Source organism: Annulohypoxylon truncatum (genome assembly GCF_022578515.1).
Source record: "Annulohypoxylon truncatum strain CBS 140777 unplaced genomic scaffold F4807scaffold_18, whole genome shotgun sequence".
NCBI classification, from domain to species: domain Eukaryota; kingdom Fungi; phylum Ascomycota; class Sordariomycetes; order Xylariales; family Hypoxylaceae; genus Annulohypoxylon; species Annulohypoxylon truncatum.
The window spans coordinates 654,348-670,764 of NW_025953804.1; the positions used below are offsets into that span (position 1 = coordinate 654,348).

Below are 16,417 nucleotides of genomic sequence, written 5' to 3' on the forward strand. Positions count from 1 at the left end.
TGTGGCTTAGGCAAATATTAATGGCTTAGAGTTCTATGGTCACATTTACCCCTGAAGTATCATTTTGCGCTTTTCATCTTTCTTTACAACGCCTAGGGTATATCCAAAATACCAAATCAGACTTCACGAGTCACGATACACACAAAACTCCTTTAATCACCCAATCCACTTCTCCGCCATATCCCTCATGATCGGTATGTAGTTCGACGTGTCAGTCTCTGCCGTCGGTATTTCCCGTCTCAAAGAAGCAAACGGCCTCTGCCCAGCGATTTCGTCTTCCGAAAACCACGCGCCGTGTAGACCGTAGGGTACTCGTTGAGGCAGCTTAACTCTTGCCACGATTTCTCTCATATTTCTCGCATCAATGATCCAAAGCTCGCTAATAGCGTCATCGCCGCATTCGCCATCTTCATTTAACTGAGACTCGTCGAAAACGTAAGTGAGTAACCACCCATCATCCTCGGTTTCCGCTTGAGCCCGTGGCACGAACCGTGGTTCCTGGGCAAACCACCCTTCGGGCATCTTGAACAACCTTATTGGATCGTTATCATCGGTGCTCCGCATTACCTCGTCAAGATCCCGCGCATCGACGCAACCCTTGATTTGTTGCGGTGGGTGGGTAACGCCACGAGCTATCAGCGTCGCAGTGTCTATCTTGGCAAGGTGGCTGATTTTAGTTGCTTTCCCAAGTGCCGCAGAATACGTTGTACCTGTACTACAGCCATATATATATTTAGCCGCTCTCATGGCGTGAGACGACGACATGGTGGGAAATTCGAAGGGGATGGCTGATAGAGCCCACTGATTACGGATGGTCGGCGTCTCATCCGACCCCTCTCTGACTAGCGGGAAGCTGTAGTAATAAAGCCGGCACTGTTCCTCCTCGACGTATTCTGGAGGCGCTGGTTTAGGCGTGGGAGGCACGAGCGCGCCGGCACTATACACAATCGACGCCGAGGTGAGACGACAAGCGAGAAGGTGGATGCATGTCTCAGCTTCCAGCTCCATCGACGTAGTCTCCCAGCAATTGGCCGTGTGAAAGATGACGCACGGGTTCGTCGTAAACCATTGGATTTTCTCCGGCTCGTATCGAGGAAAGACTCCGTAGCGCGATCGTTCTGTAGGATCGTACGAAACGACAGGCAATCCCCTGATGCTGTTCGTAGGATCTAGGGATAAGGGAAGGTCCATTATTACGGTATGGTGGGCTGAGACTCCAAAGTCATGCATCATCTTTGGCGAGCTCACACCCGGGATCGGAATATCGAGCGTTGGGCCACGAATGCTCTCCTCCGTTCCCTTTGCCGACGAGCTAGCCGGTGGGACTATCGAATAATTAACAAATGGCCTGACGAATACGGCATGAAATGAAATAAGCTCTTTCGTGATAGGGTCAACACGTGGGTGACCCGTTGTCCATTCCTTCATGAATCCCATTAGGCCATTCCCACCGAAGCCCGCTTTATTATCCCGACCACATTCATTCTCCGCTCTTCGACCGTTATACCAGCCCACGGTCTCCAGTCCGGGAAGCTGGAACCTTATCGGCGGACCGCTTTCGCATGTCGCCAAAGCTCTGCCATCGTGATATAGCACGCCAGTATTGGCGACGCTGATCTTCTTGACGGCTTTTCTAGACCCCGGAAGAATCGAAAGAAACACGAGTGCCAGCGTTCTAAGAACCGCCGCAACCATAGCAATCAACGAAACACCCACTAGTGTCGCAATACTAGGTAGTAGAGGCCGGCTCAAGTTACCGTTATCCTTGGCATTCAAATACACGTCAGTCAGGATATACTGATTGGCAAACTCCGGCTCGATGATTTCGCTTTTATCTCCGCGTCGGAAGAGAACTCCAGTAAGCATACCGTCGCCGTCAAACCAGTGCGCATCTCTCCCTAGGTCATCGTTTGTGATTGGGTTTCCGCCGTTACGGACGTATTGGCCCCCGGCGAGGTCTTCTGGAATATGCCCGACGTGAGTACATCGTGTAAGCTGTCGAGTCTTATTGATGGGCGCGAAATTCCCAGATAGATACCTGTGTATGTCGATAAGCACTGGGGATATCTAGGAGCTTTGCACATGCACTTACGGGTGCGGTTCTCGGAATCGTTCTTCCATTTCAAGCAACTTATATGTAGCTGGTCGATATGAACGAAAGACTCGTTCAGATACATTCCGGATTCACTTTCTTGGTCAACTATTGAGGTAAACGGAACAGCTTCTATGGATTATGAACATATAATAACAGGCAGGAATAATTTAGCAAACGGTATGAGATACCTGTTAAAAAGAAGAGTAAGAAGCTTTCTGCTTCACTTCCTAGACGCCACAGGTATCACCCAGCCTCTCCGACTTTCGTCATCCATTGGGCACGTGAACAATGATGCAACTACAGAGGCAAGGTAGGAATAGAGCTGTGGCCGTAAAATAAATGAATGATATCATGAGCTTTGTAACCGGCTAGTTCGGGAACTAGGAGATAGTACCAAAGCCGCCATCCAAATTCAAATCATATCATGATGGAGAAGTTCGCTCAGTTATGTCAGATCATCTATTTCAATCAGCGCTCACACGTGCGAGGACCTGCCCGCATCCCAAATTGAGTCAAGTATTTGCAGACATAGACCCATTTTCCATTCAGGCCACCCCCCTGAATTAGACACAGCATATGGCTAAGAAATTTCGAAGGTTATTTAACTAGCCGACTGATACTGTATCCCCTCCCCTCCGCCCCCTAACAAAGAGAGCCTTTCACACTTATGACATTCTCGAGTTTATATGAGCATCTAGTCGGTGGGTATACCTGGTAAGTCTACCCAATTGAGGTAATGTGACATTATATCTTTTCAATGTTGGCGTGGGTCTATGTATGTAGCCTACGAGATAGTGAAGTCATCACCTACAATTCCACATTCGCAATGCTAGGGTCTCTTTGTAAGGATAAAAGGGATTTATTCTCGGCCGTTCACTCATCGTTCGAGAGGTGAATTTAACACTACATTTCGTCTCGTCAACGTCGTATCCCGAATAATCTGAAGCTACAATAATATCATAATTACCTAGGTACTTATATATAAAGATGTCCGGACCCGGGAACCAGGCACTCAATGTCAACAGCGTCGTTGGCCAACACGGCAATTTAGAAATTACCAACCGTGGCTCCGACTGGTACTATACCGTCTGCTCCGTGATGGGTCTGGCAACCCTTATCTTCATGGGATTATCCTTCCGAAGGGCCCAAGGTGATCGTATATTTTACTATATCACTGCGGGTATAACGGCCGTCGCGTGTATCGCGTATTTCTCAATGGGTTCGAATCTTGGGCAGGTTCCTATTCTAGCCGAATTCATCCGACCAGGTAGTCGTCTGGTGAGGCCGGCTGGAAGTCGAGAAATCTTCTATGCCCGGTATATCGACTGGGCCATTACTACCCCTTTACTCCTTCTCGACCTTCTTCTCACAGCCGGAGTTCCCACGCCAACGATCTTGGCCACGCTCCTCGCCGACGAGATCATGATCGTCACCGGTCTCATCGGCGCCCTAACACGGACTACCTATAAGTGGGGATTCTGGACCTTCGGCATGATCGCACTCTTTTTCATCGCTTATGAGTTGTTATTCGACGCGCGACGCCATGCTCAAAGGCTGGGCGGAGATGCAAATAAGACATTTATGATGTGTGGCGTTTTTCTCCTCTTCATCTGGTTCTTATACCCCATCGCCTGGGGTCTTTCCGAAGGTGGCAACGTCATTCACCCTGATGGCGAGGCCGTGTTCTACGGTATCCTCGATATCTTGGCTAAGCCAATATTTGGTCTCCTCCTCATTTGGGGTCATCGCAGGACCACATCATCACAGTTAGGACTTCGCATTCGGGATCGTAGTCAACTCACTAGCGATAAGTACGACCCCGAAAATATCCATCGCGGTGTTCACCCCGAGGGTCCCGGAGCGAATGTCGGTGGATCTGCTGCCGGGCCTCCTACAATCACGACTACTGCTGCTCCCGGTGTCGCTGCTCCTGGTCCGCACCCCGCTACCACGCATTCGAACGTATAAATTTCCATTAATATAAGAAGTCCCTGCTTAGTTAGGTGTGCTTGAGTTACTAGGTTTGGCGGAGCCATTCATCACCCTGAGTGGTCGAGCATTAAACTCCCAACGTATAGACACCGTCTGTCTGAGTTTCAATTTGTAAATATATTTTGGATAAATAGTTTAAGGGATGGATATGCTTGACAATCCTTCTCGAGCGCGAATGCCTAAGTTGTCATCGAGACAGCGTTAAAAATAAAAACCATAATTAAATGATAAATATAAATGACATATTGCAGTACATTTTAGAATTTAGAAGACATTAATATGCTGTCGCTTAGAAGTTTTCATGCGGTGATGCGAAATCTACCTACTTATACAATTATTCGTGACGGACTGATTTCCACCTGCCGGCATTCCTTTTTCTTTCCGCCAACCTCCTCTTCGCTAAACCAACATCAGCGTTCGATGAACGGGAAAAGCCCACGCCGCCAAACAGACTTCCCAATCCGAAGTCGGGCTCGCCGCCTAAAGTACCAATGATGTCTCCGATGTAATTTGACGGCTTGACTCCCTTCTGGTAGGTAGAGTCCCACTCGCTCAAGATACCTTTCACGATCTCAACCCCAGCTATGTAGATGTTCTGGACAGCAATATCATAGCCATTCTCATCAGCAAGGCGAAGATGCTGAAATGCGCTGATTGAAGGCGGCGGGCGATCAAAGTCGGAACCTTCAGCATATGGTCAGTATTGTCACTTGGCACGATGCGTGATGATCAAATACGTACCGGTTCTCATTAAGATAGCCCTAGAGAAATCAACCCGCCCCCAGACCGCAGCTCGCATTATCGCGTGTAGAACGGAGCTATCTTCCTGCGCCGTCATGCAGTATGTCATGGTGGTCTGGTTCGTCCAGAGTTGAGTCGTATTCTCGAACGCCTCGCTCAACATTACGCCGGAGAAGTAAACATCGCTAGTCGCCGAATCGCATTTTATGACACCTGGCTCATCCACGCCGGCCGCATACAGTCCGTTAGCAGCAGTGCCGTACTTCGCCCGGTAGTCGGCGGCTCCCGCGGAGTCGGCAAGTTTCGCGCGCTGAGCGAGTTTGACAGCGGCATCCCTCAGGTTTTCGTTAAGCTCCATCACCTCAGTCCCGTAGATGGTAGACGGGTATTGGTTGGGCGCGTAGGTGCCGTACGAAAAGTATCCCGTAGAGAAATTGTCAGGCATCTCGCGCGCATCGATTTCATACTGCAAGGCTACCTGCACCGTGAACCTGGAAAGGGCAACGCTCCCGAGTGTGCCAAGTTTAGGGTTGACACCGGCGATGCCCGCCAGCAGAAAGTACGTCTTTGACAAGTCGAAGAGCTCCGAAAGAACAAACGCCATCGTCGAAGCCGCAGCGTTGATCTCGGACTCGCCGACGGTGAGTTGGCATATCTCGCCGTTCCCATTGCAGTGGACGTGCGGATACAGCGGGGAGAGACCCGGCACGGAGATGTTGTTCGCGAGAAGGTCACCCAGAGAGCTATTTTTCATATTGTTGTACCAAACCTCTGCTTCCGGGTAGAACTTGACTCAAGTTAGGTATCTCCGTTAGGTTTGGTCTGACTAATGCGCTCGGTTGACGATGTCGGCTGAGGATGAGCAGAAAGTAGGAGAGCATGTTGCAAAACTTACCATGCTGACAATTACGACCTTCGGGGACCACTTCCCGTACCCGTGCCGGTCCTCTGCCGCCTCATTATGATTGACACTATTCCGCGTTCCGATGGCAGCATTTACTGTCGCAGCCAGAGACCGAGTGGCCAGCAATAAGATCGGAACTACCCCGGAGAGCAACATAGTGCTGAACCTGTCAAGAAGCATAAAGTAATGCGACGGAGGTAGGTGGTATGGACAGTAACGGATGGACACTCGTCCATAGGAAATACTCCCGAGGCCTGTAAGATTTATAGGAGGCCGAACACCCGACGTGAGAGTTAGATTTTACATGAAACTATGAAATCAGTCAACATGCTTTTGAGATAAAGACCACACTACCTGCTTTTGTGTGGGGATGATCCTCGCCTAGTAGGTGGTGACGAGGTGGTTTTCTGCGCTTGTTAACACTTGAGTTCTTTATTTACCTCCCTAGGTAGATACCCAGGTCGGAAAGTCCCGAGATTGACATTGCATTGTTGTAGGCGTTGATCCGATACATCTAAGCACAATTTCCGCCATGTACTTGGTTTGGCGTGTGCCTAAGTAAGTAGGTACCTAATTATCCTATCCAACTTATTTATTCAGACAGCAGTGATTATCCTGGGCATGATGGTTTTAGGAATTGTTCTCGCATAAAAAGTAGGATGATGTCTTCATATATTCTGTAGCCCACCACTAACATGCCGTTATTCCGCACCCTTGAGGCTTTCGATGTTGTCGTAAGCAGATAACGACCTTATCTATTATACCGGGAATTGCGCTCCACAGTTAATCTTGATGTTACCTACTTTCATTCAGAAGATGGTGACGAATACGAAGGCAGCAAAAGATAAGAACTCGGATACTGTAGGTATACACATGTTCTGGCTACTGTGGGCTGTGTGGTATTAATCGGGAACGTACATAATCCCGCCTCCTTGCATTGAGTTTTTGATAAATCTCTAAGATCTACGTAGTACATTAGATACGCGACATTCGGTTGACGCAGCCCGGGCCATGATCCAGGTTGAAGCCAAGCTAGGACCCGAAGACCGAGACAGGGCGCGATCCGCCGAAGGGTTATTCCAGAGCTCCGCGTCACAGAACAGATGCTTCAATAAATGTGCTTCAGAAGACATGGCGTATCCATCTCCATCTCAATTACTGAAATCTCGTTATAAAGTCGCAAGTCCCGAGTACTAGGATAAGCGAACATCTAATTTCGAGGCTATTCTGTATGAAATAGGTTTCATAAACGCCATTTCGATTCTATGTTCATGATCGTCTACATATACCAGGAAAATATACTCGATGGTTCATATGCGAGGCTTAAAATCCACCAGCGACGCAGTACATTAAGTATTATAGGATCCCACGTCGCTTATAGGTACACTGGCGATAAGAGTCCATTGCCATGCAAAAAGAAATCCGTGGTCAGTGGCGTTGCTGGATACGGTAAAAACGTTCAGGCAACTCCTACACTTATACGTCCTCAATATGCGCGAGGAATCCTTCTCGCGCCGCGAATGCGAAGTCCCAGGCTTCGTATTGGTCAGGTCAATCGGCTATGGTCTGCGGGGTCCTTTGCCATTGGTGAGATTACCAGGTAGGTGAGCTGGATTAGGCCGCCATATTCGAAAGTAGCAGGATCGTTTACCCCCTTAAATCCGGCCTTACGCTGCCTTTATTCTTGAGTCGTCAATCAGAAACCCGGGTATGATACGCACCATTATTTCCCACCATGGCATCCTCAACAACAGCTGAAATTTTCACCTTATCCGACGGTCGAAACATATCTTACGCTATTTACGGAGACCAAGACTCCTCTAGGACAATATTTTACCAGCATGGATATCCGTCAAGCCACGAAGAGGCCATCTTTTGCCACGAGCCTGCGCAGCGGCTGGGGATTCGCTTAATAAGCGTGGATCGACCTGGGATGGCTTCTTCTACATATCAACCTAATCGCCGGCTCCTCGATTGGCCGGCCGATCTCCTTGCGCTCGCAGATCATCTAAAGGTCGATCGGTTCGCCGTCTTCGGCGTTTCCGGAGGAGGTCCTTACGCGCTGGCGTGCTGGCACCAGATACCAAGGTCACGATGCGTCGGTTTAGGCATCATGAGCGGCTTGTATCCGACAAAGCTGGGTCTTTCGGGAATGCTTCTCATGAACCGGGCGATATTCTGGGCTGCCCAATGGTCACCGTGGCTACTGGGGCATCTCTTGGACTTTGGAATAGGGCCGACCACGAGGAGCGCGGAGGAGCTGGAGAAGAGGCTAGGTGATGGCATGAAATCCCGGCCTAAGCCAGATCGTGACGGTGAGTAGAGCCTCGAAACCGGCGGAGCAAAAAGAGACTCGTACCTGACAACGATTAGCTTGGGACAATAGTTCTCGCAGTGTTCGCCAGGGCCTAGCTCGCGGTTTGAAAGGAGCATTTGAGAACGGTCCAGAAGGAGCTGGGGTAGGATTCCTTTTCCAGATCTTGACCAAGACTAACTTTTCGTGTTACTATAGTGGGAGGGCCACATATACAGCTCAGATTGGGGTTTCTGCCTTGATGAGGTCAAGGTAGAGCCCGGGAGGGTTGTGCTATGGCATGGTGACGAAGATGCGAATTGTCCCGTTGCTATGACCGAAAAGGCAGCGAAGTTACTTGGTAATGTGGAACTACGAATTTCCAGGGGTCAGGCTCACATGCTGTTCGTAAGCAAGCTAGATGAGGCCCTCGAAACGCTGGGTAAGATGATTGATACGGCTTAATATCATGAGCTTACATATACATTGGCCTGTTTGCGAGAAGTCGCGTACAATTTTTGAAGTGTCGCGCAAAACTTATACCTCCTCAATTTCTTGTTATGTTATGGAAGAAATGGAGCTGAGACTATTAGTCATCGTCTTTTCTATGTACCTGCTATTCAGACCGCGGACAGGGATGCTTAGAGTCTCTAAGACTACTTCGTTCACATACACATTAAACATACCTACATAGCCTCTATGAGTAACTCACGGATAGGTAATACCGTCTTCAATCGTTTGCTCTAAATTGGTCGCAACACTGAGATTCCTTAAGTAGACTAAGTTAGGGGTTGTAAGATCTAGATTAGTCAAGCCCGAATACGGGGCAGGTAAAACGGGTCTTTAATATGGGTCCGAATAGCTTCATATCCTTCAGCATTCACTCCAACATTGAGTATTTTTTTCATCTTTCCTAATTGCTATGATATTTATTAATTTCTCTTCCACATAATTAAAACCCGCTACTCGATTAAATCGAGTCCTGAGGATAGCTAAGAGTTACGTCGGAGATACCTTCGCAGTTCGCAACGAAGCAGAGCCAGGTCCGGAGTTTACGAATCCTAAAAAATTACGTAGATCTCTGACGTGCATAATAAACGTACAAGAACACGCCGATTTTCGCAGTACTTATACGTCTCACCGCTCTCTAATAGCAATTAGAGGCCTGACGTTCGAGAGGTACCTCTGTTAAGACGTTCCCCTTTCTCCATTCGAATTTGCAAGCATCCCAAAATGGCAGGATGGTCGCTACAAGAAGAGCTTGCGACACTTACATATCCGCCTGTCCCTCCAAATTTTGGTGCGAATTACTGCGAAACAATTCGTTATGACACATATGAGTATATCGACCCCGTAACTAAGTCTAATTGTGAAGGAAAAGCCGTCTTGATAACAGGGGGCAATAAGGGAATTGGTAAAGGGGTTGCCATATCCTACGCAAGAGCTGGGGCATCCTATATTGCCATCACGTCCCGCTCAGATGCTCCCGATGCCGTGACAGATATTGAAAAGGCCGCGATAGACGCTGGTCGGAAACGGCCAGCAGTAACCCTACTTCGGATGGACGTCGCCGATCCAACGAGCGTGAAGGATGCCGCTCACGTTCTGGAGGTGAATTGGGGTCGGCTCGACATCCTCATCGGTAACGCAGGCTTCTTAGCAAGCTACGACAAAATTCTAGATGGAGACGAAGACGAATGGTGGAAGAGCTTCGAAGTTAACGTTCGTGGAAGTTATCTCGTCGCCAAGTCTTTCCTGCCCTTAATGCTAAAAGGTGGCGACAAGACCATCATCAACATGTCATCAACCGGGGTGTCGCACTTCCACACTGGCGGAAGTAGCTATCAGATCAGCAAGTTTGCTCTATTAAGACTCACGGAATATTTTATGGCAGAGTACGCCGATCAGGTAGGCTGGGTCTGATATTCTTGCTCGACCATACTAGGTATTTTCTCTAACACTGGTTAGGATCTCCTAACTTATTCTGTACACCCAGGCGGGTATGTGAATATCCCAGCCCCTGTATCTATTTTGTCCCAATTTGCGTTGACGACTTATTCTTGCGAACAGAGTAGCGACAGATTTAGCCCGGCGGCTTCCAGAGCAGACACAAGGTTCGTCATCTATGGAGGACTACGAGCAGTTCCATATGCTGATTTCCCTGAATCTAGCGTGGCTTAAGTGCACTCCAGCGCTGGGTGGAGATACCATCGCGTTTCTAACGAGCCAAAGGCAGCCTTGGCTGGCGGGAAGGTATCTTAGTGCTATGTGGGATATGGCCGAATTCTTTTCTAAGAAAGATGAGATCATTGCAAAGGACTCCTTAAAGATGAAGTTGACATTTTGAGCTTGATATCAGTTATCACGATGCAGAGCTAGCAAGCAAGAAGTTGAGTTAACTCTCGCTTAGGAATACACTAGGTACCTACCTCTAAGTGCCCTTCATTTGCTCTGTTCTAGGGATAGTCATAAATAGACTCCTTGCAGGCCAAACTGCGATCCGATGCGACCTCTGAAACTACATTCCCATCTACTAGAAGTCGTCTAGGCATATAAACGTACATCTTCGTCCTTTTTGGCGCGCTTGATAATTCGATCAGATGAAGACCTTCCTAAATCTATAAACATTACGTGTAATTCCTTTTATTATAATAACCAAGGTGCAGTCTATTCCTATGAGTTTTCAACACTCTTTATCTAGCGCGCTGTTGGTGCGAAGTAAAGGCGTCGACAAGAATTGGTAGCTAGTCGTGTGAGTAGGTAAAAAGCTAGGTAAACATCATATTTGTCTCTCTCGAATCCTCCTCCCTAAACGCACTTAAGCAGTCCCCAATCCCATCCGATTCGAAGTCCCTCGACCCAGCTTCACTAATCTCATCCTCGAAAGGGTCGCACTTAACCAGCTCCGGCCCCTTACCGCATTCTTCCTACTACAAAAAGCAGATTAGATGTATCTGAAGTTCTGTCCTTAGGTCTTATCCATACCACGACTAGCATTCCAGTCGCGAGGCGAGCTTCCAAGCCCACCAAACCATAGCCCCTATTGAAACCAGGTTTAGATGGATGCTCATCGCGTGATTATGAGAGAAGGACCTTGTCAGAGCCTTCATATCACCATCTGGCTCGATCGGGTTATTCGATTTCTCCTCGTCTCTTGTTTCTGCATTCCGATTAGAAATTTTACCTATTGTCAACACCAAGAACATTACAATACCTTGGCGAATCCGATCAATCATCATCCGGCGCGTCCGCGGTCCATAGACTACCATGTTTAAAAGCGCAGTGACGCCTGCTATGAAGAATGGGATCCAGTTTGCCTTGCTTTCTAGCAAGGTCAATAGACCATACGGGGGAATGGTCACTGCCGTCAACAAAATGAGCAAGACCTGATCGCGAAAGTATATCGGAAAGATGCGCTCTAGAAGCGTCGTGAAAGCGGCTCTCGGTAATGATTGGTGGCACACCTTTAACATGACGAACGAAAGGTACAGCTCCGTACCGAGCAGCACAGAATAGAATAAGATATGGAGGGGAGCCAAGAAGGTCATAGCAGACCATGTTATCTTTATCAAGCTCATCGAGGACATATTCGATATCCTGAGTTGCTGTTGCGTGAGGCAACGGGGGCAAATGAATTTGGGTGGCTTCAAGAAAGGTATTTATAAGAAACCATTCTTCTAATCAAAGGAAATTCCGGAGGGGAAGGGCTGTTGGGTGTCGGCAACTCCCATTGTGAAGCTTACGAAGCCCCGAAGGCGATCGGAGTAAAATACCTTGTCATCCCATAGCGCTAACGAGAAGGCTCCAAGAGTCAGCAACACCTGACGTCGACTAGCATCATCAAGGCCGAAAAATCGACAACGAAGGAATATTATTGATACCTGGCAGAGTAGGTACCTATTAATAAGTTCATACCCTGAGGTAACTTGTCAAAGCCTTGCTCAAAGCGTACTATATAGACTAGATCTCGAGGACTAGCTTAGTGCAGCTAACGCCCGCAGTCAATATATCTAAGCCTTTATTAATGCCATGTAAACCTCCATCGACCAATTGGATCTTGGGGCACGGGACTATTGTACCATTTTCCAGCTTCTCCTTCAACCATACGTTGAACCAAAATGAGAACTGCTCGGCCCGCTCCTTTTCGTCAGTCGAAGCAGCTACAAACTTGGTCTGGATCCCTTCTTCGGTAGGATCTCCAGGTTTTAACGGTGGTGCGGACGCCAAGTGGGCAATTCCATCTCCCTTCAAGGCTTTCAGAATATTATGACAAGGCAGCAGAGCGCCTACTGCATCGTAAGCGTACTGGATTGTGAGACTATCTTCCTTGGCAGCCCGAATGATGACATCTTCCACACCAGGGGTCTTGTAATCGAAGAGTCTCGATGCGCCCAGCGACTTAATATACTCGTGATGTTTTGCGCTCGCCGTAGCGTAGACGGTGAAGCCTAGTAACCGGGCGATCTGTACCGTCATACTGCCAACGCTAGACTACAGGTCTCGGATTAGTACCGACACCCCCTTTCAATCAGAAAGAAGAAGATATAAAATGAAACTCACTGATGCACCCCACACTAAGATTCCTTGCCGATCACTCGGGGTATAGGAGGTATCGCGAGAAATACCAATAGTCTCCCATCCAGACCCTTTGACAATAAGAGTCAGTTATTTTCTCATAGAATTCTGAATGAGAAGTTCTAACTTCCGAGACAGCTAGAGAGGCAAATGGTGATGCTCCTAGATACTACGTACAGACTGTAGCTACAGCCATAGGGAGAGTAGCAGCTTCATTAAATGTTATGTTGTCAGGGATCGGACTGGCATTCGCAGCAGGGATGACAGATATCTGTTGAAAAGCGCCATAGTCGGGCGCACCTTTGACGAAATATGAGGGTGCAAAGGCTGCAACGCGAGTTCCAGGCTTGAATATGTCGGAAACCTCAGGACCAACTTGAATGACTACACCTCCTATGTCTGAGCCAAAAACAGCAGGGTATCCGCCGATAGCAAAGCCCAAGTCTCGTGTCTTGTAATCTAGTGGATTCAGGGCGACGGATTTGACCTCAACGAGAAGCTCCTTAGGACCAGGCTTTGGTGTCTGTCGCTCTTGGACTTGAAGAGGCTGAGCTTTTTCGGTGGCCACAGCTGCTAAGTGGGCTGCCATAATGCGTAAGGAAGGAGTATGATAGCAGTAATCGTAGCAGAATAGATGTTTAGAAATTGTCGCATAGAGTTGAGTTGAGTTTAATTCGTAAACAGAATGTTGATGGTACTAAGGTACCGGTAGATACTTTTAGGGGGTCATAGTTCGATCAATACAACTAAGAAACATTACCTACTTAAGTCATGGTTTCTTGTCTGTAGTGAAATCAACGGACCTTATATCGTCAGATATCTGAATAGCCAACCCGACTCGGGATTGGAAATCTTGTTCCGTCGGATTTAAGATTACCAAGCATGCAAAGAAACCCCTATTCGAAAAATAATTGGCCGGGAGCTAATAGTATCTCCGGAATCTGCGGAATTATGTGTATCGCTTTGGGGTAAACTCGGACTTTATACACCTTCTAGATGTCGTTGAGAATCCACTGTCCTTAATCGCATTCCTAACTTGACTACCAAATAATATTCGACCGATTTGTTTTCTCTTTACATCTTTTGCCAGTTGGTAGATGAGGGCTGCGTGGGGTGCTTAGGTAACTTCTGGCGGCTAATTCCGAGATCGTCGACATCACAGATGCTCACTGCGGATCAACCTGTAGTTTCAAAGTATTCTACGTGTTTAGATATATGTACAGAAAAATGCCAGTACAATCAAAAAGTGCCCTATCCAAATCCTTCTATCTGGTATTCCGTATCCTGCTATCCCAACTCCGGGTGAGTATCTCGCTAACAGGCACAGCCTTTCTCTCTTCTACCTCCATCCCTGGACGGCCTTCATACTGGCTACTTGTCTAAGCAACAAAAACAGCGGCTCTTCTCTTGTTGTTATTGTTGTTAGCAGCATTGCCTCGGCCATTCGCACCTTGGTTTGCAGCATTGTTATTGTTGTTGTTGCCACGTCCATTGCCGTTCTTGGCAGTGGAGGCATTGGTCTTCGCAGCCGAAGCTTTCGTCGTCGTGCTAGCGACATTGCTCGCAGCCGACGTCGCTGTCGCAGCTACGCCAGTGGCGACATCGGGAGTTTGGACGGACGCAGGCAGACTGGTGATGGAATCTCCCAAGATCGAGCTCACGACGGCAACGTTCTGGAGAGCCTCATCTGAACCGGCGTTCTGGATAGCAGCTATGGCCGCCGGGAGATCCTGCTGATCTTGAGCAACTTGCGCGAAGACCTTCTCTAGAGAGAGGCTTGTCTTAATGTTCGCGGGTGTGTTCTGCGAGGGCGTAACATCTACTTGTTGTACAGGAAAGCAACCACCTGCGATGTTAAGTTAGCGAGTCTATTTGATTACACAAAAGAAAAGGGACGGATAGGCTTTTGCGCCAAGATGATCGGGAATAGCCTCAGATTGTCTTCGAAAAGTGGAGGAATAAAAGTGGGGCATACCGAAAGGGCCGGCGAATGCGCTAGAGAGAGAACAACCGTCAGTAAATTTATATTTAGAAGAGATTTGTAGGAGTTCTAAGCATGTCCATAGGGTGAAAACTCATCAGGAAGCTTTGACATCCAAACAGGCCAAAAGGAGGAAGGGGGGGAAAGGAGTTACATACTTATTCCGGCATCTAACGGTACAGACATTGCCAGCGGAGGCTGGAGCAGTTATTAGAAGACGTCCCAAGGTTCGGGGGAGGCCTCGGAGAACTTACATCCAGTGCAAGTAAAGTTACTAGGCATGTTTACCAGGATATCGAAGTCCTGGGTCTTGGCCTGGGAGAATCCGTTCACTCCAGGAACATTGTTCTCGACAGTAAGATTCTGGCTGATGACGCCGTTGTTTCCGGCTTCGACCTAGAGTCACGAGTCAGCACGTGCTTCTCTACTTCAATAGTATCGGAATATCAAGTAGATATCTAGTCGGGTTTGGCTTCTATCAAAACTAGGGCGGTGCTTACCAAATCGCAGGCATAAGGGCCAGCACCGTCAGCATTGACCTGGTGAATGGTAACCTTCACCTGTGTCCCGGACTGAACTTGGGTAACAGCTTTCGCCGCGAGTGCGTTCTCCGTATTCTCCCCAATATCAATGTTTCCGGAGAGCTCGGTCCGTCCGCACTCATTCACCACGTTGGCCGCGATCTCTGCATCTCGGATGATCGTCGTATCCTGTTGGCAGGGGCTGATGGACGTGCAATTTCTCGCCAAGTCCTTCTCAACTAGGTATAGTTAGCTAAGAGAAAGGCGAGAAGTTATGTGGAGCGCATACCTTTGAAGCCGACACTCGCCGGTGAGCCGTCGATACCTTGCGCGTTCAGGATGACGCCGTGGGCCTGCGTTAAGGCGAGCAGGGACGCAAAAGAAAGAAGAGAAGACGAAAACGACGGCATCTTGAATACTATTGAGCAAATGGGCAGCACCGGGCCAGCAAAGGAAGGATAGGGCACAGGGAAAAGCTTAGAAAAAAGATAATGAATTAAGAATAGAACTGATCCACAGGATCGTCAATGGTGAAGAGAATGTTAGTTGGAAAGGAATACCGGCCTGGAGAACAAGATAAAAATATGGCGATCATAGGTGAGCATCGCTCGTCTATATAATAGACACTGGAGATCTTGTTCGATCTCCGCAGGCTACTAGTCCCGTACGAGATGGTCAAAGTGCCGAATAGAAGAACCCCTAACCAGCCTTCGTGAGCTATTATCCAACGCGATCTGTGTCATGCTGGTGGGTTTCGAGCAAGGCTCGAAAGGAGCCTCCCCCGAAGCGGAACCCTTCCATAGCAGTATTTCCAATAGGCGACTATACCCGTATGTCGTAGTAGGGAGAGATGAAGGAAGAAGAGCCGTCTCGAGTTTCCGTTGTTGCTCGTGAGTGGGTAAATCCTGACAGGTCCTCGCCGGGGTGCCTGTTAGAAAATTAACGACTCCCTAGCATAGTAGCCACCCTTAGAATATATGTCTCGCCAGGGTATCGTGAAGGGGGCGCATTGCCCGGGGCAACTAAGACCAGTTGAGGCTTAACTACGTTGTACCTAATAACATAGTACTTAAAACGAAGGCTCCGCAAAGATGCCAAAAGCGGCTAAATCGGATAGAAATATTGATCCTTGTTGCGTTGGTGCCGCGATTTAGAGCGGTGGAGACGGGCGAAGACGTCGCGAATACCACAAACAGCGAATAAGAATGGACATTTTGCGTAGCCGATAAGATCGCTACGAAGCCAACAATATGCGCGAGCGGAAATGAGATGCCTCGCGACCGAGCAATGCCTTTTCCCGCGTTTAATCTTAATA

The 16,417-nt window shown here is 48.3% G+C and overlaps 8 protein-coding genes across 8 annotated transcripts; 3 read left to right on the forward strand and 5 right to left on the reverse strand.

Moving 5' to 3' along the window:
• Positions 1-9: 9 nt before the first annotated feature.
• On the reverse strand, positions 10-2,537 carry F4807DRAFT_428020 (carotenoid oxygenase). The gene has a single exon (XM_047998230.1). The coding sequence runs from the start codon at positions 1,864-1,866 to the stop codon at positions 157-159; it is 1,710 nt and encodes a 569-aa protein (XP_047853849.1). The 5' UTR covers positions 1,867-2,537; the 3' UTR covers positions 10-156.
• A 545-nt stretch (positions 2,538-3,082) lies between these two features.
• Positions 3,083-4,063, forward strand: F4807DRAFT_467881 (bacteriorhodopsin; the record flags this gene model as incomplete). Its single annotated transcript, XM_048002546.1, has 1 exon — positions 3,083-4,063. The coding sequence occupies one exon, from the start codon at positions 3,083-3,085 to the stop codon at positions 4,061-4,063; it is 981 nt and encodes a 326-aa protein (XP_047853850.1).
• A 116-nt stretch (positions 4,064-4,179) lies between these two features.
• F4807DRAFT_428027 (putative purine nucleoside permease) lies at positions 4,180-6,387 on the reverse strand. Its single transcript, XM_047998231.1, has 3 exons — positions 5,724-6,387; positions 4,829-5,615; positions 4,180-4,771 (listed from the first exon to the last, which is right to left on the reverse strand). Exons 1-3 carry the CDS (start codon positions 5,910-5,912, stop codon positions 4,422-4,424), a joined length of 1,326 nt encoding a protein of 441 aa, XP_047853851.1. The 5' UTR covers positions 5,913-6,387; the 3' UTR covers positions 4,180-4,421.
• Positions 6,388-7,467: 1,080 nt separating this feature from the next.
• F4807DRAFT_461025 (alpha/beta-hydrolase) lies at positions 7,468-8,490 on the forward strand (the record flags this gene model as incomplete). The annotated part of the gene is made up of 3 exons (XM_048001622.1): positions 7,468-8,047; positions 8,106-8,191; positions 8,245-8,490. 3 exons carry the CDS (start codon positions 7,468-7,470, stop codon positions 8,488-8,490), a joined length of 912 nt encoding a protein of 303 aa, XP_047853852.1.
• Positions 8,491-8,889: 399 nt separating this feature from the next.
• On the forward strand, positions 8,890-10,518 carry F4807DRAFT_428035 (NAD(P)-binding protein). The gene is made up of 4 exons (XM_047998232.1): positions 8,890-9,933; positions 9,994-10,025; positions 10,096-10,139; positions 10,197-10,518. Exons 1-4 carry the CDS (start codon positions 9,259-9,261, stop codon positions 10,370-10,372), a joined length of 927 nt encoding a protein of 308 aa, XP_047853853.1. The 5' UTR covers positions 8,890-9,258; the 3' UTR covers positions 10,373-10,518.
• Positions 10,519-10,663: 145 nt separating this feature from the next.
• F4807DRAFT_428038 (uncharacterized protein) lies at positions 10,664-11,743 on the reverse strand. The gene is made up of 2 exons (XM_047998233.1): positions 11,240-11,743; positions 10,664-11,185 (listed from the first exon to the last, which is right to left on the reverse strand). The coding sequence occupies exons 1-2, from the start codon at positions 11,610-11,612 to the stop codon at positions 11,016-11,018; spliced, it is 543 nt and encodes a 180-aa protein (XP_047853854.1). The 5' UTR covers positions 11,613-11,743; the 3' UTR covers positions 10,664-11,015.
• A 136-nt stretch (positions 11,744-11,879) lies between these two features.
• Positions 11,880-13,641, reverse strand: F4807DRAFT_428042 (GroES-like protein). The gene is made up of 3 exons (XM_047998234.1): positions 12,778-13,641; positions 12,586-12,671; positions 11,880-12,516 (listed from the first exon to the last, which is right to left on the reverse strand). Exons 1-3 carry the CDS (start codon positions 13,187-13,189, stop codon positions 11,986-11,988), a joined length of 1,029 nt encoding a protein of 342 aa, XP_047853855.1. The 5' UTR covers positions 13,190-13,641; the 3' UTR covers positions 11,880-11,985.
• On the reverse strand, positions 13,636-16,056 carry F4807DRAFT_103657 (uncharacterized protein). The gene is made up of 6 exons (XM_047992665.1): positions 15,392-16,056; positions 15,082-15,341; positions 14,836-14,977; positions 14,740-14,779; positions 14,576-14,595; positions 13,636-14,446 (listed from the first exon to the last, which is right to left on the reverse strand). The coding sequence occupies exons 1-6, from the start codon at positions 15,510-15,512 to the stop codon at positions 13,980-13,982; spliced, it is 1,050 nt and encodes a 349-aa protein (XP_047853856.1). The 5' UTR covers positions 15,513-16,056; the 3' UTR covers positions 13,636-13,979.
• Between the last annotated feature and the right edge of the window lie 361 nt (positions 16,057-16,417).

Bases quoted from the DNA above. Each gene is read 5' to 3' on its own strand.
- F4807DRAFT_428035 (XM_047998232.1), top strand. From the start codon at position 9,259: ATGGCAGGATGGTCGCTACAAGAAGAGCTTGCGACACTTACATATCCG. The intron at 9,934-9,993 runs GTAGGCTGGGTC...AACACTGGTTAG, and splicing joins TGGCAGAGTACGCCGATCAG to GATCTCCTAACTTATTCTGT. The intron at 10,026-10,095 runs GTATGTGAATAT...TCTTGCGAACAG, and splicing joins TATTCTGTACACCCAGGCGG to AGTAGCGACAGATTTAGCCC.
- F4807DRAFT_428027 (XM_047998231.1), bottom strand. From the start codon at position 5,912: ATGCTTCTTGACAGGTTCAGCACTATGTTGCTCTCCGGGGTAGTTCCG. The intron at 5,616-5,723 runs GTAAGTTTTGCA...ACTTGAGTCAAG, and splicing joins AGGTCGTAATTGTCAGCATG to TTCTACCCGGAAGCAGAGGT. The intron at 4,772-4,828 runs GTACGTATTTGA...CATATGCTGAAG, and splicing joins GGCTATCTTAATGAGAACCG to GTTCCGACTTTGATCGCCCG.
- F4807DRAFT_428042 (XM_047998234.1), bottom strand. From the start codon at position 13,189: ATGGCAGCCCACTTAGCAGCTGTGGCCACCGAAAAAGCTCAGCCTCTT. The intron at 12,672-12,777 runs GTACGTAGTATC...TTATTGTCAAAG, and splicing joins TATGGCTGTAGCTACAGTCT to GGTCTGGATGGGAGACTATT. The intron at 12,517-12,585 runs GTGAGTTTCATT...CGAGACCTGTAG, and splicing joins TCTTAGTGTGGGGTGCATCA to TCTAGCGTTGGCAGTATGAC.
- F4807DRAFT_103657 (XM_047992665.1), bottom strand. From the start codon at position 15,512: ATGCCGTCGTTTTCGTCTTCTCTTCTTTCTTTTGCGTCCCTGCTCGCC. The intron at 15,342-15,391 runs GTATGCGCTCCA...AACTATACCTAG, and splicing joins GGCGAGTGTCGGCTTCAAAG to TTGAGAAGGACTTGGCGAGA. The intron at 14,780-14,835 runs GTAAGTTCTCCG...TAACTGCTCCAG, and splicing joins TAACTTTACTTGCACTGGAT to CCTCCGCTGGCAATGTCTGT.
- F4807DRAFT_428020 (XM_047998230.1), bottom strand. From the start codon at position 1,866: ATGCTTACTGGAGTTCTCTTCCGACGCGGAGATAAAAGCGAAATCATC.
- F4807DRAFT_428038 (XM_047998233.1), bottom strand. From the start codon at position 11,612: ATGTCCTCGATGAGCTTGATAAAGATAACATGGTCTGCTATGACCTTC. The intron at 11,186-11,239 runs GTATTGTAATGT...ATCGGAATGCAG, and splicing joins GATTGATCGGATTCGCCAAG to AAACAAGAGACGAGGAGAAA.